The sequence below is a fragment of the Lycium barbarum genome, chromosome 3 (assembly GCF_019175385.1).
Source record: "Lycium barbarum isolate Lr01 chromosome 3, ASM1917538v2, whole genome shotgun sequence".
In the NCBI taxonomy this organism is placed as follows: domain Eukaryota; kingdom Viridiplantae; phylum Streptophyta; class Magnoliopsida; order Solanales; family Solanaceae; genus Lycium; species Lycium barbarum.
Genome location: NC_083339.1, coordinates 16,589,112 through 16,604,384, shown reverse-complemented (window position 1 = coordinate 16,604,384; position 15,273 = coordinate 16,589,112). Strand labels below are relative to the sequence as shown.

Here is a 15,273-nt window from a genome sequence, read left to right as displayed (position 1 = left end):
CACTTATCTTGGATGTCCTCTGTACATTGGTAGAAAGAGGATTTGCTACTTTGATAATATGGTTTCTAAAATTGTTTAAAGGCAGAAAGGTTGGAAAGGTAAGCTCCTATCACATGGTGGTAGAATGATACTATTAAACATGTTCTTTAAGCTATTCCTACTTATATTCTAGCTGCCATGTGTCCTCCCAAAGGAACTATAACTATTCTAAAAAATATTTTAGCAGGTTCTTTTGGGGATCTTCAAGTGAAAAAACTATACATCATTGGGTATCATGGGACAATATGAGTTACCCTACAGAATGTTTGGAGTTGGATCAAGAAAAATGCAAGATGTGTGTAATACACTAGCTATGAAAATATGGTGAAATTTCAGGACCAGTGAATCCTTGTGGACTAAGTTTCTGAAGGCTAAATAATGTATAATGGGGCATGTGGTTGCAAAGAAATGGAGATTCGGTCAATCACATGATTGGCAAAAGTTGATGCAAATCAAACTTGATGTTGAAAATAACATATATTGGGAGGTTCATAAAGGTTATATTAGTTTCTGGTGGGATAACTGGATAGGGTTGGGCCCTTTGTCTAGCAATTTTGATAATATTACTAAATCTGGAAAGTTGAAAGTGGTTGCATTTATTTTTAATGGAAGATGGAACACCTATAAACTCAGTGGCCTACTCCCAGAAGAAATGGTGCACCACATAACCTCGTTAAAGATTGGTAATAGAGGAGAAAATGATATCCCCATATAGATTATTACTAGTGATGGTGTTTTTTCTAACAGGTCGGCATGGGAAAGCAACAGAAAAATAAGGGAAAAGGACAATTTCATGAGGAAATGCTGGAACAAAGTAATTCCTTTTAAGGTATCCTTCCTGTCATGGAGGGTTATCAAAGGGAAATTACCTTTTGAGGAAGCTATGGTAAAGTTCAGAGGGATGATGAGGAATCCAAATGCTGCTGTGTATCAGTCCCAAAACAGAGACAATTCAACATGTGTTTCTGAAAGTGATGCTGCAAGCCATATGGAGAAGATGTTTGGAGGAACATTAGGTATCAGAAATCATACGAATTCCATAAAAATCTTACTAAGAAATTGGTGGAATACTAACAGTAAGAACCAGCTCCATACACTGGCTGTAAAGATTACTCCCTGCTTTGTATTGTAGGAAATTTGGAAGAGCAGGTGTGCATGTAAATATGGTGACCAAAAGAATTTTTTGTATAGTATAATGATTCACCAAATTTCATAGAATATTGGAGCAACAATAGGATTGATTTACCCTAACTGTGATCTGGCAATGCCTTGGCCTATGCTTTGTGAAACCAGTGAGATAATGAGACCAATAATAAGTTGGAAAAGAATTTGTCAGAAAAACCAAAATATGTCAGATAAAAATGAATACTAACGGGAGCTTTATTAAAGAAACTGGAGAAGCTGGGATTGGAGGAATTGCTTGAGATGATCAAGGTAACTTCATAACTTCATCATGGCTTTTTCCCTAAACATCAAATGCAAAAGCAACAATGAAGCAGAAGCTCGGGCAGCTAGACATAGAGCAATATAGTGCATACAGAATGGATATACTAACTTCACTTTGGAGTTAGATTCACTCATTATTAAAGAGATGATTGTGAAGCAACAGAGGAACAACCAGAAACCCAAGAGCATCATTGAAGATATTTCCAAGCTAATGCTAAAGTTACTCAGTGTTATAGGGAAGCTAACCAAGTAGCAAACTGCTTAGCCAAAAAATGTATCTGTCAAAGGTGAATCTTACATGTTTTGTGATTTCACTACAAGAAAACTGTGAATTACACGGGGATGTTACCTGGGGAAAATTTCGCAGCCATTACATGGGGATTTTCTTGCGAAAATATTAAATTCCTAAATTTTAGAATATATTACCTGCGAATATTCTATTCGCAAATATTTCCGTAGGTAAAGCTGGCGCCATTGCGCAAAATTAAGACTTGCAAAATTACTTGGGGAAATATATTGGCAGGTACACTATCCCCAGGTAAATCCGCAGGTAAATAGATAAAAAAGATGATTTTTTTTCCTTTCTTAATCCATAGGAAAATCCCCATGTAATTCACCCTACGGATTTACCTAGGGATATTTTGGCGGGGATTTTCGAGGGATTTTATTACCTGGGAAATTAGTTGCGGATTGTTTTGTTGCGGTTTTTGCTGGGGATTTTTTTCTTGGGGATTTACCTTGGAATTTTATTACTTGGGAAAATATTTGCGGATTTTGGTGCTGCGATATTAGCTGGGAATTTTTCTTAGGGATTTACCTAGGAATTTCATTACCTGGGGAAATATTTGCGGATTTTGTTGCTGCGATATTAGCTGGGAATTTTTCTTGGGGATTTACCTAGGATTATGTGACCTGGGGAATGATGTGGGGATTCTGTTGCTACGAATTTAGCTGCGTATTATTTCTTGGGGATTTATCTAGGGATTTTCTGACTTGAGAAATTTTCTGGGAATTTCGTTAGTTGCAAATGTTTTCTTGGAGATTTGCCTATGACTTTTGTGACTGAGGGTATCATTTCTTGGAGAATTACCGGCAAATTTTATTAGATAAGGAAGTACCTGCGGATTTTTTGATGGAGATTTTGTAAATGAAATTTTTTCTTTCAAACTCACCTTTAAATTTATATATGTTTATTTAAAACATATTCCCTTGTTAAATTAAATATGTTAGTGAGATAATTAATAATTGCATATCCAAAATTGAACAATTGCATAAAAGGATATCAATAACATAAGTGAAAGTAAATGAATATGAAAATGGTAGAATCGAAGAACAATAAACAAGAAATAAAATGAAATTAAATTAAGCATTAAAATTTATAATATTGATCATATGTGATAAAGAGAAAGTGAAGAATTTCAAATATAAAACAAGGTTATAATGTACTCCTTTGAATAATCGTTACTGCTAAGCTAACGCACGATGATGAGGTATGTTGTATGGGATCGAGATTAATAATCATATTAGCATAACGCACGATGATGAGGTATGTTGTATGGGATCGAGATTAATAATCATAATGTGTTATCCTCTTAGAAAATAGAGGATGTTATATATATTGCAATCATTGTAAGTCATAGTCCGTCACCTCTGATTATTTTGCTCTTTAATTAACTTATTACATTTAAAACTCAATTAATAGTAGTGCACAAGTAATTGTAATTGGTATATATGATTAAGTATGCTTGTAATTGGTTTAATTTGGTGATCTGCTTGACTTGACTTTGTTTTATGTATCTGGCATATCGATATGATTTTGTTTTTGGGTTAATTTTGGCCTAAAATTAGTAAATTGTGTGATTACTATAAGCAAAAACTTTTATGAACTAGTTTAACTACTATATGTACCTTTTCTATAATTCAAAGTCAAGTTTTAAATAAAGCAGTAAATTTCACTTATACATCGATCAAATTAATCAATATTAGCTATTTTGAAGAACAAATAAGGTTAATTTGCAGACAATTGCATCAAGTTGTGTGGAAGTCAGTCAACGTCGAATTTAAGTTAATTAAACTTGAACTTCTTATCTTGTGATTTACTTTTTCTTTTTTCCTCTTGTAGATACAGTCAAGCCTCTCTATAACAGAATCCGCATATAATATCACCTCTATATAACTGCTAAGTCTCTTTATAGAAATTGTATTAACTTTCTTTAATGTGTAGTTAGTTATGCATATCTTTGAGATTTAAAATTAAATAAATTTGTAATTATTTTATAATATTAAAAATAAAAATAAAAAATTAGATTTTATGTATATATTTTGCCTATAACAACAACTATTATTTAAATATCAAATGTTGTTATAGGTGTATAATAACCAAAAAATTTGGGACCCAATAATGCTGTTATAGAGAGATTTGACTGTAGTCCAAATAATATTTCCTTTCATGATTTTATGTAAGTTAATCTCATGTGTTTCCCGGGTAAATATCATCGTTCGAATACTCAACTTTTTTGAAATAATTTTTTCTAGACAATGCTAGAAGACTATTTGAGGTTTTGTATTTTCAAAATTCATTTCTTTGTATATAAATGAAAATATACTAAAACGTGTATGATGAAGCATTTTAAGTAATAGAACAATCATAAATAAATAAAAAATGAAAAAGCTGAAATTTTGATTCCCTCCTAAAGTTCCCCCCATACGCTCATCTCATTAACGCCTATACTCAAATAACTTCCCTCCAAAATTAAACCCTCCACCTTCTCACTCACCCAAACCCTTCCCCTAAACACTTTGATGAAAAACAGCGCAATATTATAATTTTTGCTTGCGGATCTACCCGGAAATCAGAGTAGAGGTTAGCATGCAAACTTTATAATTTTTGATATTTTAGGTTAATAGAGTTGGTGGAATTTATACGTTAGTTTATTGCAAATATATGCTCTGTGTGGTTCTCTAATTTTGCAAAACTGACATCCATTTTCTCTTCTTTTCTCTAATGGGTCGTTAAATTTTCCCTTTTATGGATTAGTTTGGAAAGAATTCTAGTTGAACAATTGACATGATCTTCAATCTGTGCTTAGAGACCGTAAGCAAGAAGAAAGCCTTATTTAAAAAAGATATTCTTCCAGTAAGAATATCTTATTGTTTGGATTCCTGCATTTTATTAGAATTATAGACCTTTTTATTTGAAAGAAGCTAAAATATGTGTAACCCATTCCCCCCCTAAATTCCACTTCCTATGTTATGTATTTACATCACAACATATGTGTTTGATAGATAGACGAGAATGATTGCAAAATAAGAAGAAGAAGAAGAAGAAAAAGTGATGGGGTTCTTCCTGTTCTTTGGTTACTGGATTAGAATGTAGAAACTGGAACTAGTGCTTCAATTAAGACAAGATAGTCTAATGGAATATAAAGTTATTACTTTTTCTATTTAAGACCGAAGATGTTAGATGAATATGAGTTTTCGGAATATAGCTAAATTTAGACATTTTCGGAAGATGTCAAAATGTCTCAAGTATTTGAGAGATCAACTAGTGTTTAAATGCTACTATTATTTATGTGTTTAAATATGTTTATCGTTTGGTTTAGAAAATGAAAGTTCCCGAGCATCGAAAATGGATGGAAAATAGACCTCTTCCGGGTCGAGTGGCATATACAGATGAATTTATAAGTGGCATGGATGAGTTTCTTAAATTTTCTTGTAGTCAACCGAAGTATTTGTCCGAAAAAGTCATAAGGTGTCCTTGTAAGCTTTGTAAAAATATGAAGCACTTGACACCCGATGAAGTTTATGTGCATGTTTTTCAAAAAGGGTTCACACCAAGATATTGGTATTGGACATCACATGTAGAGGAAGCACCTTCAATTAATTTGAATGAACATGTGTATTCAGGTGCTTCAAGTAGTCATCAAGGTTGTAGCTTTGACATACCTTCAAGCAGTCAAAGTAACATTCTAGGGGAAGACTATGAACATGTAAACAGGTATCAAGGTATGGTTTATGATGCTGCTGGTGTAGAGTTCAAGCATCAAGTTGAACCCAATTTAGAAGAGTCTCCGAATACGGATGCTACCAGATTTTACAAAATGTTGAATTCAGCTAAGGAACCCTTATGGCCCGGATGTAAATATTCAGAGTTGTCTGTGGCAGTCAGAGTGATGAGTATTAAATCTAAGTACAATATGTCCCATCGTTTTTTTAATGCAATGGCTCAATTAATGAAGGATACAAGTCATCAAGATAGTAAGATACCTCTTGATTACTACTGGCCGAAGAAGCTAGTGTCAGGACTTGGTCTAACTAGTCAAAAAATTGATTGTTGTATTATGGATGTATGTTGTATTACAAGGCTAATAAAGAGAGACGGAATGTAAGTTTTGTAAACAACCTTGCTATAAAGAACGTGTGCACAAGAAGGGTAACAAAAAGGTTCCGCACAAGACAATGCACCTGCCACTAATTCCTCAGCTTCAACGACTATATGCTTCGATGAGATCTGCGGAGCACATGAGGTGGCACTATGAAAATCGTAGGGAAGAAGGTGTGTTATGCCACCCTTTGGATGGAGAAACATGGAAACATTTCGACCGAACTTATCCAGATTTTGCTGCGGAGCCTATGAATGTTAGGCTCGGTCTCTGTTCTGATGGCTTTACTCCTTATAGCCAGTCAGCATCACCATACTCTTGTTGGCCGGTGATTGTTACTCCCTACAATCTTCCTCCTGATATTTGTATGACTGCCCTATATATGTTCTTAACATTGATCATTCTAGGTCCTCATAATCCCAAGAAAAAAATTGATGTGTATCTTCAACCGTTAATAGATGAGTTGCAACAATGATGGAAGGATGGTGCACTAACTTATGACGTGTCCAAGAAGCAAAATTTTCGTATGTGAGCTGCATTGATGTGGATAATTAATGATTTTCCTGCTTATGGCATGTTATCAGGGTGGAGTACAGCGGGTAAATTAGCATGCCCAATTTGCATGGAACAATCAAAAGCTTTCAGTTTGAAATATGGAAGGAAAGTTACTTGGTTTGATTGTAACTGCCAATTCTTGCCTCTCAATCATGAATTTATAAGAAACAAGAATGCTTTTTATAAAGGGAGAGAGGGTCTAAAAGAGATGGACAATCTAATGGTAAAAGAGGAAAATCAAGTAAAAGAAAGACATGTGCGATAAAGTGGCAAACAGTTCAATTGCCTGCCATTATCCCTTCACGACCTCTCCCATCTCAGATTGGTCCACTTCATGTCAATGACTCTTCCTTGCATCAATCTAGTGTCAAAGTCAATCGTTCCCAGCCTCATAACACTAATTTTGTGCCTCCCATAATTCCATCACAACCCCTCCTATCTCATACTGGTCCACTTTATGTCAATGAGCCTTCCTTGCGTCAACCTAGTGTTGATGTCAATCGTTCCCAACCTCATAACACACTAATTTTGTGCCTCCCATAATCCCATCACGACCCCTGTATTCTCATATTGGTCCACTTCATGTAAACGAGTCTACTTTGCCTCAACCTAATCTTGAAATTAATCGATTGCAACCTAATAACATTGAATCTCAACCTCAATCTAATCAGTCCCAACCTATAAATCAAGAAACTGATCCGTTGATGTCACAACTGACTAATATGACTCCAGCCACCTCGTGTAGTACGGTTGGCAATGGAGACGATGATCAGCGAATATGGATTGTACCTGAGGTGGATGGGTAACAGTACTAGTAATATATGTGTGTGTGTGTGTATAGATGTTTGATAACTACTGTATTTTATGTAGGTTTGATTCTCACAAGCCAGTTATTGAAGGTATTGCTAGTTGCATTCGTAGTAAATTTGAGTTGGCTAAATCTTCTTGGAAGAAGTTCCCGGAATCTACTCGTGATATGTGGTTTGAGGAATTCAAGGGAAGGAAATTTATAATTAGGTTCATGTTCAAATACAGGTGGTGTGAGATTGTATGACTAATGCAGTTTTCGTTTGATATGTGCAGAAGAAATTTAGATGGCTCCCTCACTATAATCATGCTATACGGTGCAATTTTGAGAAAAGGGGAGCTGCAAAGATGAGCCAACTTTTTCAAGATGTTAGGAAAAACTTGAATGTGAAGCCACATTGAATGGGGGATGCTGTATTCAAGGAGATGAAGGAGCATTGGGAGTCTGCTGCATTCAAGAAAAAGTTCGAACAAAACAAGAAGAATCGTGATTCAAATGCTGGTGCATCACTTCATACAGGTGGTTGCATACCTCATCGAGTCATCTATAAGAGAATGGTAACTATAAGTCAGTTTAAATATATTTCTTTCAAGAAAATAATATCATATTCAGCGTCGATAACATAAATTCTTTCTTTGATTATAGAAATAAGCTACTGGAAAAGATCCTTCAATTTCAGACTTTCATTTCTGCACCCATCGCAAGAAAAATGATAAAAATTGGGTAAATGAGAAAGCTGGAGCTACTTTTGTAAGTGTTCATTCACCGTATTTTTTAATAGATAAAATTAGTTTCTCTATTTATTTTTCTATCGATTAAGTATCTTTGGGTAAGGTTGCGATTCTGGTAAACTTGGTAAAGTTTGAAATACACCTTAGTTTTTGTAGTCTAGATCATGAAGAAAATCATAGTCATTTTCTGCAATCTGTTTCAATTGTGCTTTTGCGTTTCCGGAGTATCGATTATTTTAATTATGTGCTGTAGTAGAAGCTCTAACTTTAAAATTTAAAGGTGGTTCATGTGTGGCTTTTTCGTTAATAACGTACAAATGTATTGTTTTTCCTTAGATGAATGCCAATGCTGGAAAGGATGAAACGTACAAAATTCTTTTTTTTGTTATGCTGCACGTACATGAGATTGTAAAGATTAACACATTAGTAAAGGTGTGATAATCTTTTGCTGTTCTCATCGAACCAAAGGCATTTGTTGTTGTATCAGATCCCATTGTTTCTAGGTATATTCTTCGCGAGAATGCATATTCTTATGACAAGGTATTGTACTATGACTTCTCTCTTTCTCTCTCTCTCTCTCCAGCCCCTCCTCCTCCTCCCACCCCCAGAAAACCTCCTAGCCCTTTTGTTCTTTGCAACTCTTGTGTGCATTCTTTAACACATCTAAGGTCATGCCTGCACTTGTATATACTCATATCTTAACTTGCCTCTATCAAAAGTAAATTATCTAAATTGCTTATTAGCTTTGGTTATATTTGCAATTCAATATCGCAAAATGTCAAGTATCAGTGGAACCTTTACACAACTAGTAGTTTCTCCTTGGTTCTTCATTAGGTTAGTTACTATGTTATATGGTGCATCCGGAATAGTTATCCTTACTCATTGAAGGAGAAATCTACTGTATGCAAAGAACTCAAGTTAACATATGATATTTGGACCTTGATATTACATATTTACAGTTTCTTGTTGCATATAGGTCCATTAGTTTCTATCAACTTCAAACCATAATAATTCCAGGCCTTGTTTTTGTTAAGAACTTACTGATGACCTTTCTTTTCTCTTTTTAATTGTTAGGTAGAAAGTCTTGTTAATATACCTATATTAGCTGATATAATTTAATTTTTATTGTTGCATAATTTTCTGTTTAATAACAATAGCAAGAAATTCAGTCAACTTACCTTTATTGTATGTTGTAATGCGGCTCTTCTTATTTCTAGACTGAGTACTTTTGCTGTTATATGTTCAATTTTTTAATAAAGGGGTTACTTTTGCTGTTATATGTTCAACTGCAAAGATTAACACATTACTGCCTTTACTTTTATTCTTTTTATATATTCTCATTGTATGTGTCTTGTTCTCACTGTTGTCTTAAACTTTAAGGTTTAAAGCTCTTTTTATTTTTTTATTTTTTAAACAACTTTAAAGAAATTCCATTGCAATAAGGATCAGAATTGTGGATATTCTTGAAAGAGACATCATAAATAGAGAAATTTGAGTAGAAGCAAACAATACTAGCGCACTGTCGAAGGTCTGATTATTTTTCTCTCTTTATCATCACTTTTTTTCTTTTCCAGTTTTAAAATTTTCAAGATCTGATTGTTTACGTTTTCATTTGTTCATTTATAATTTATTTGTTGTGTTTCTTTTTCTTACATAATTTTATACTGTTAAGTTATTTTAGATTTTCGAGAGTAACTCCTACCTAGTTTTCTGATGCAAGAAATGAGTTGGATAGGAAGAAATCAAATTGGACTGATTTTTCTATCAACAGTTGATGTATGAAAAAACTCAAATGGAGGCAAAGGAAGGGGGATTGGGCAGTGAAAACTTAGGTGCTATGTACTTGGGTACTTGATCAGTAGGCATAAACATGAAGCATTACATATGGTCTAAAATAACTTGTTTTGATGCAGAATAATTTTGAAAGAAAGAAACAAGAATTATCAGCTTCTCAAAGTGCATCTGTTGTGGCAGGAGACACTAATTCAGCTAGCCAATCTTCTCAATTAAGTGAAATGGATATCTGGGTGCAATTTGTTGGTGGAAAGAAAAAAGGAAGAGTTGCGGGTCTTGTCTCGTTGGGTCGATCTGTAAAAGCACATAAGCAATCAACATCGGCTTTAGCGGGAGAAATTGATGAGATGATTAAATCCCAGGTACATGCTTCCAATGCTGACTTGTATGCTAAGTGCGGGAAGAACGACGCAAAAATAAGAGGATGAGGAAAGAACTAGACTTGTTGAAGAAGCATGTATACAACGCATCATCTAATGAACGTTCATCTCAAGAAGACAATCAAAGCTATTAGAATGAAAGTGATGATGACTCTGATAATGTGGATGAAAGTGGCGATGACTCTGATAATGTGGATGCAAGTGATTCTGATCTGAGAACGTGAATGAAAGGGACGGGATTGAGATAGTTGATAGTACTATTTAGGATTCAAATTTGAGATTTTGTTTTTTCATTTCAGAATTATACACTATTGACATGGATGTTATGAATTATGTTTTTTTTTTTTTTTTTTTTTTTGTTATAATGATTTATATTAGACTTATGCAGAATGGTGAATATGATAGATACCGTTGAATTGTATAGTAGAATATAATCTAGAATTTTAAAAAAATGGCATTTTAAAAATGTAGAAACTACCTGGGGATTTTGTAGAAAATATTTTGAACCTTCATAAATTTTATGTAGCGATTTACCTGCAAAAACAAATATTACATGAGAATTTCATGCGAATATTACTTTGGGATTTTTTTGTGAAAAAATTATTACTTAGGGATTTTCTTGGGGTGATTGACAAATTTTTTGTCTAACTATGATATTTACCTATCGATTTACATGCAGATTATTACTTGGGGATTTCCATGGGATGTACATGCGAAGGTTTCATGGGATTTTTCTTGCGAAAATGTCTTCTTGCGGATTTACTTAGGTTTCTCCTAGGAATCTTCTTGCGGAATATATCCATAAATTTTACTCACGAATTTTATCCTCCAAACTTCCTACGGATTTACTTAGGAATCTTCATGGGGAATTACTTGCGAATATTTCCTACGGAAATCCGCAGGAAAGTTCCTTTTTAGACGAGTTTTTGCTCAGAAAATCTTACGAATTCTTTTGTATTTATCGCAGATAAATCTGCAAATAACGTGCTTGCGGATTATAATCCCCAGGTAATTTATCTGGGGAATTTATAAATTCGCATGTAATAATTACCCATGAAGGTTTTTCCATCGGATTTCATTTCGCAAAAAAATCCGCAGCTAACCAAATTACATGGGGATTTTACGTAGGAAAATCCCCATGTAATCAGCACTTTTCTTGTAGTGTTTTCAGAATCAACCTAGAGAGGCAAAGGGGCAACTGCCTAGTTTTAGGATAAGATATTATAAGACTAATTTTTTTGTTAGTTAAGTGTTAATAGAAGGGGAGGAATTGGTGTAAGGCACACCAGTCAATGCCCTATATGCTCAAGGATGTTTTTCATCCTTCTTTTGTAATGGAGCTCAAGCCCTAGTCCTCATCCTTATGTTTGCCTTCATGGAATAAAAGCACACCCAGCTTCAATGAGTGATTATATTTTAAAAAAAATTAAAACCAAATTCAAGGCCTAAAGTCAGTAGATTCGGAGTGAATGTCATATAATTTTAATTATTTTTATGTATACATAGTCAAGGGCAATACAATTACTCAATTAAATCGACAAAACTCACCCTAAAATCCACCTTTATTTTTATTGCAGAAAAAAACTTGAAACTTCAATGATGAAATAAAGTGTTCATTTGGCAGCAGATGCAGCTTGAGCAGCTTGGAAGCGACTTTTGAATTTGTCAAGCAATTCATCTCTTGGAGGTAAATGTTTCTTGTTTTGGGTGCAGTTAATGTATTCATCTCTCCATGCACAAAAATTTGGATATTTTTCTCTTTTTGCCAAAACAACTCCAGTTATTTCTTCAAAAACTCCCAGCCAAAGTCCCAATACATTTGCACCAATATCAGCAAATCCAAATTTGTCACCCACAAAGAACTTCTTATCCTTGAGCTCATTATCAAGAATTTTCAGCATTTCACAAAGTTCCTCTTTACCTTTCTCTTGATCCTCTTCTTTGAGAAAGAAAGTTTTCCCCACTGCTTGCCCCTACAAAATTAAAATACTCAAAACTTGAATTTCAACAAAAGTTTACTCAATTCTGCATATAGGAATATGCTACTACAACAATAAACTTCAATTCTAAGCAAGTTAGAGTCAGTTATATGAATCTTAACTGATTGTGTCAATTTATTTGACCTCATATTAGTCCAATATTATACAAAATAATAATGATAGTAAAAATTACTCCCTGCATTCTAATTTATCTAAGAGTCTTTGACTACACAGAGCTTAAGAGAGAAAGAAAGACTTTCGAATTTTTGTGCTCTATAATATGTCATAGAAAATTCTGTAGCTATAAATCAGATCATTAAGCGTAAAATAAGAAGTTTAAAGTTAATTAGATTATTATTAAACATAAAAAGAAATCATTTTTTTGGGACAGACTAAAAATGAATCAGTTACATAATTGAGATAAAGGGTGTGTTCAGTATGGAGAAAAACATTTTCTCATGTTCGTTTTAATAAAAAATTTTGGAAAATATTTTATTTAGGAAAACAAGTTCCTTAAAAATGAGAAAAAATGACTTCCCTAATAAAAGTAGGGAAAACAAATCCCACAAGTGTCATTCCACCAATCACCCCACCCAACCCCTTCCCGCCCACCCCACAATTTTTTCTTAAAGAAAAAGTTTTAAATTTTTTTATGTTTCCTACACCACTGATCATGCCCCCCTCCCCCCCCCCCCCCCCCCCAATTTTTTTTTTTTTTTTTACCTAAAAAGAAGTTTTTAAAAGTTTCTATTTTTATTTTTCACACCCACCACTCCATATTTTTTTTTGATTTGCATGATTAAATTTGGTATGGGATGGGTTGTAGTTAGGGGGTGGGGGCAAGTGGGGTGGGTGGTTGTGGTAGTGGGTAAGAAAAATTTCCCATTTTTTATAAAAGCAAAATAAAATATACGAAATAGAAAATTTGTGAGGGTGTGGGTGGGAGGGTTGGATGGAGAGGTGGGGTAGGGTAGGGGTAGTGAAGATGAAGTGCGTTCGAGGGTGGCGGAGGTATTTGGTCGGGGGTGGTGGTGGGTGGTGGGGGTGGGCGTAGTGTGGGGTTGGGGTGGAGTTAGTGGGGCTTGGGTGGGCATTTTCCCAAAAATATTTTTTACTAACCAATCGAACATGAGAAAATAAGTAATTTAATTTCACTACCCAACTAAACATATTTTTGAAGAGCACATTTTTCAGGCAGTACCGAACACACCCAAAAGTAGTACTAGAAATCCCCTACATTGACATGATTAAAAAATCATAGAAAACGCACTACCTAAATTAAATGTACTGATATGATTAAAGCATGTTTCCAATTCATTGAAATATATAGCATAAAAAAGAACATACCTTATCTTCAAAAAATTTAATCCAAAAACGGGCTATAGCTCGTTCATAAGGGTCTTTAGGCAAGATGGAAGGACCTTCGAAGGTCTCATCAATGTACTCAACAATTACCATTGACTCACAAATGGCCTTGCCATTGTGAATTAGCACTGGGATTTTTTGGTGAATGGGATTAGATTCAAGAAGTAGAGAGCTCTTATTTTGTAGATCTTCTTCTATGTATTCATATTTCACTCCCTTAATCTGTAGAGCCCACTCAACTCTATGACTAAAAGGGCTATACCAAATACCAAGCAACTTTACTTCTGCCATCTCACAACTTTGGTTCTATCTTTTTTGCTTTACTATGTTTTGGAATTCTGTTTGTTGGTTCTGATCTCTTGAATTATACTCATCCTTTATAGAGGGAAAGGAAGTGTCTTTGTAACCAAGCAAACACAAATTTTTCTTCTTTGACAAGTCATTTTTCTACTTTAATGTCCGTATATTGACCGAAGACTTTTACTAAGACAAGTCTTAAAATATGTGGTTGTGGTTGAACTTTTATTTATGTAGATCGGGATACGGACACATGTTTATATCAAATCAATAAATACATGATATGTATTTTCAGATAAAACTTTTTACTTAATTATGATCGGTTAATATGCATCCTCCCTGGGAGTAAGATTTACCTTCAGATTGGTGCTCCGGCCTCCATGTTGAGAGTCAGTTTGCATTAAGTTTCAGGTGTCAATTAGTGATTTTTAAATATATTTTTCCGTGAGTAGTAGGAATATTTATAGTATTTGTCTCTATGTAATATTTATAGTATTTGTTTCTATGTAATGAAAAATTATAGGGGTATAAAAAAGTTTCTTACCATGTCATTTTAGCCGGTGGGCCTTCAACTTGAGATTATCTTACAAAAACAAATGGAAACTTCGTCGAAAAATCATATTTTCAGTAAAATAGAACATGTTTAATTATGATTTCAATTCAATGAATCCAAATTATACTCATTATGCTAACACAATCCATGGTTTAAGTTTTGGGTGAAATGGTAATCCTAAGTTAAGATTTTGAACCTATTGTACGGACTGTTATCTTTTGTTCCTGCAGTAGCAAAGCCATAAATTTAAATACTAAAATAATTGAGAGAAATGTCTGAGATTTGGACTTGTTACTTTTGACAAATTTTAAACCACGCTTTCCATTATATAAAAAGTTTCTATAACACAGTTGAAACTTCTTGTCACACGACAACAACTTTTTGTCAGTTGTGTTTGCATTATGACTCCCATTCTTATAAAAATAATGCTACTGCAAGATGCTTAAAAACGGTATCCAAAAATATTAGCTAAGTGCTTTTATGACTCCCATTCTTATAAAAATAATGCTACTGCAAGATGCTTAAAAACGGTATCCAAAAATATTAGCTAAGTGCTTACTTGTTTCTTACATACTAGTAGGGAGAACAATAACAAAGATGACTTATGTGCTTACATCACCCATTTTAAAGTCAAATCTCTTGCCTTGCTAAATCATCACCACTAATATTTTCTCCTACCTTAAAAGCACAAAATGAATTTAACATGATGATTCACCAATTAAGTTTCTCTTTCTTTTTCAATTCAATGAGAAATTAATACAGGCAGATCTCTTTACAACAAGCATTCTCTATAACGATATTTCACTACAAAAGTCATATTTCTGTGAAACCGATCTTTCATGTTACGTTTATTAGGTGTGTATGATGTTCTAAAAACAGGTCGAAGCCAAGTTGAGGCTAGGCGCCAACTTAGCATCAACTGTTGGATGTTTTGAGAACAGGTT

The 15,273-nt window shown here is 34.0% G+C and overlaps 2 protein-coding genes across 9 annotated transcripts; one reads left to right on the top strand and one right to left on the bottom strand.

Moving 5' to 3' along the window:
• The first annotated feature begins 4,100 nt into the window (after positions 1 to 4,100).
• LOC132630549 (uncharacterized) lies at positions 4,101 to 10,481 on the top strand. Of its 8 annotated transcripts, XR_009578605.1 has the most exons (5): positions 4,101 to 4,348; positions 5,392 to 7,787; positions 7,876 to 7,980; positions 8,298 to 9,793; positions 9,875 to 10,481. XR_009578605.1 is itself a non-coding variant. In XM_060346124.1 (3 exons), exons 2-3 carry the CDS (start codon positions 7,632 to 7,634, stop codon positions 10,181 to 10,183), a joined length of 465 nt encoding a protein of 154 aa, XP_060202107.1. In that variant the 5' UTR covers positions 4,152 to 4,348; positions 7,506 to 7,631; the 3' UTR covers positions 10,184 to 10,481. The 8 variants fall into 8 exon arrangements, 3 of the variants coding, with proteins under 3 accessions (XP_060202107.1, XP_060202106.1, XP_060202105.1); XR_009578607.1 differs by lacking the exon at positions 8,298 to 9,793 and having other exon boundaries at positions 4,117 to 4,348; positions 7,876 to 7,953; XR_009578606.1 differs by lacking the exon at positions 8,298 to 9,793 and having other exon boundaries at positions 4,118 to 4,348; positions 9,936 to 10,481.
• Positions 10,482 to 11,586: 1,105 nt separating this feature from the next.
• Positions 11,587 to 13,896, bottom strand: LOC132630548 (probable glutathione S-transferase). The gene is made up of 2 exons (XM_060346121.1): positions 13,462 to 13,896; positions 11,587 to 12,108 (listed from the first exon to the last, which is right to left on the bottom strand). The coding sequence occupies exons 1-2, from the start codon at positions 13,768 to 13,770 to the stop codon at positions 11,749 to 11,751; spliced, it is 669 nt and encodes a 222-aa protein (XP_060202104.1). The 5' UTR covers positions 13,771 to 13,896; the 3' UTR covers positions 11,587 to 11,748.
• Positions 13,897 to 15,273: the final 1,377 nt, after the last annotated feature.

Bases quoted from the DNA above. Each gene is read 5' to 3' on its own strand.
- LOC132630549 (XM_060346124.1), top strand. From the start codon at position 7,632: ATGGGGGATGCTGTATTCAAGGAGATGAAGGAGCATTGGGAGTCTGCT. The intron at 7,788-9,874 runs GTAACTATAAGT...GTTTTGATGCAG, and splicing joins GAGTCATCTATAAGAGAATG to AATAATTTTGAAAGAAAGAA.
- LOC132630548 (XM_060346121.1), bottom strand. From the start codon at position 13,770: ATGGCAGAAGTAAAGTTGCTTGGTATTTGGTATAGCCCTTTTAGTCAT. The intron at 12,109-13,461 runs GTATGTTCTTTT...TTAATTTTGTAG, and splicing joins TTAAATTTTTTGAAGATAAG to GGGCAAGCAGTGGGGAAAAC.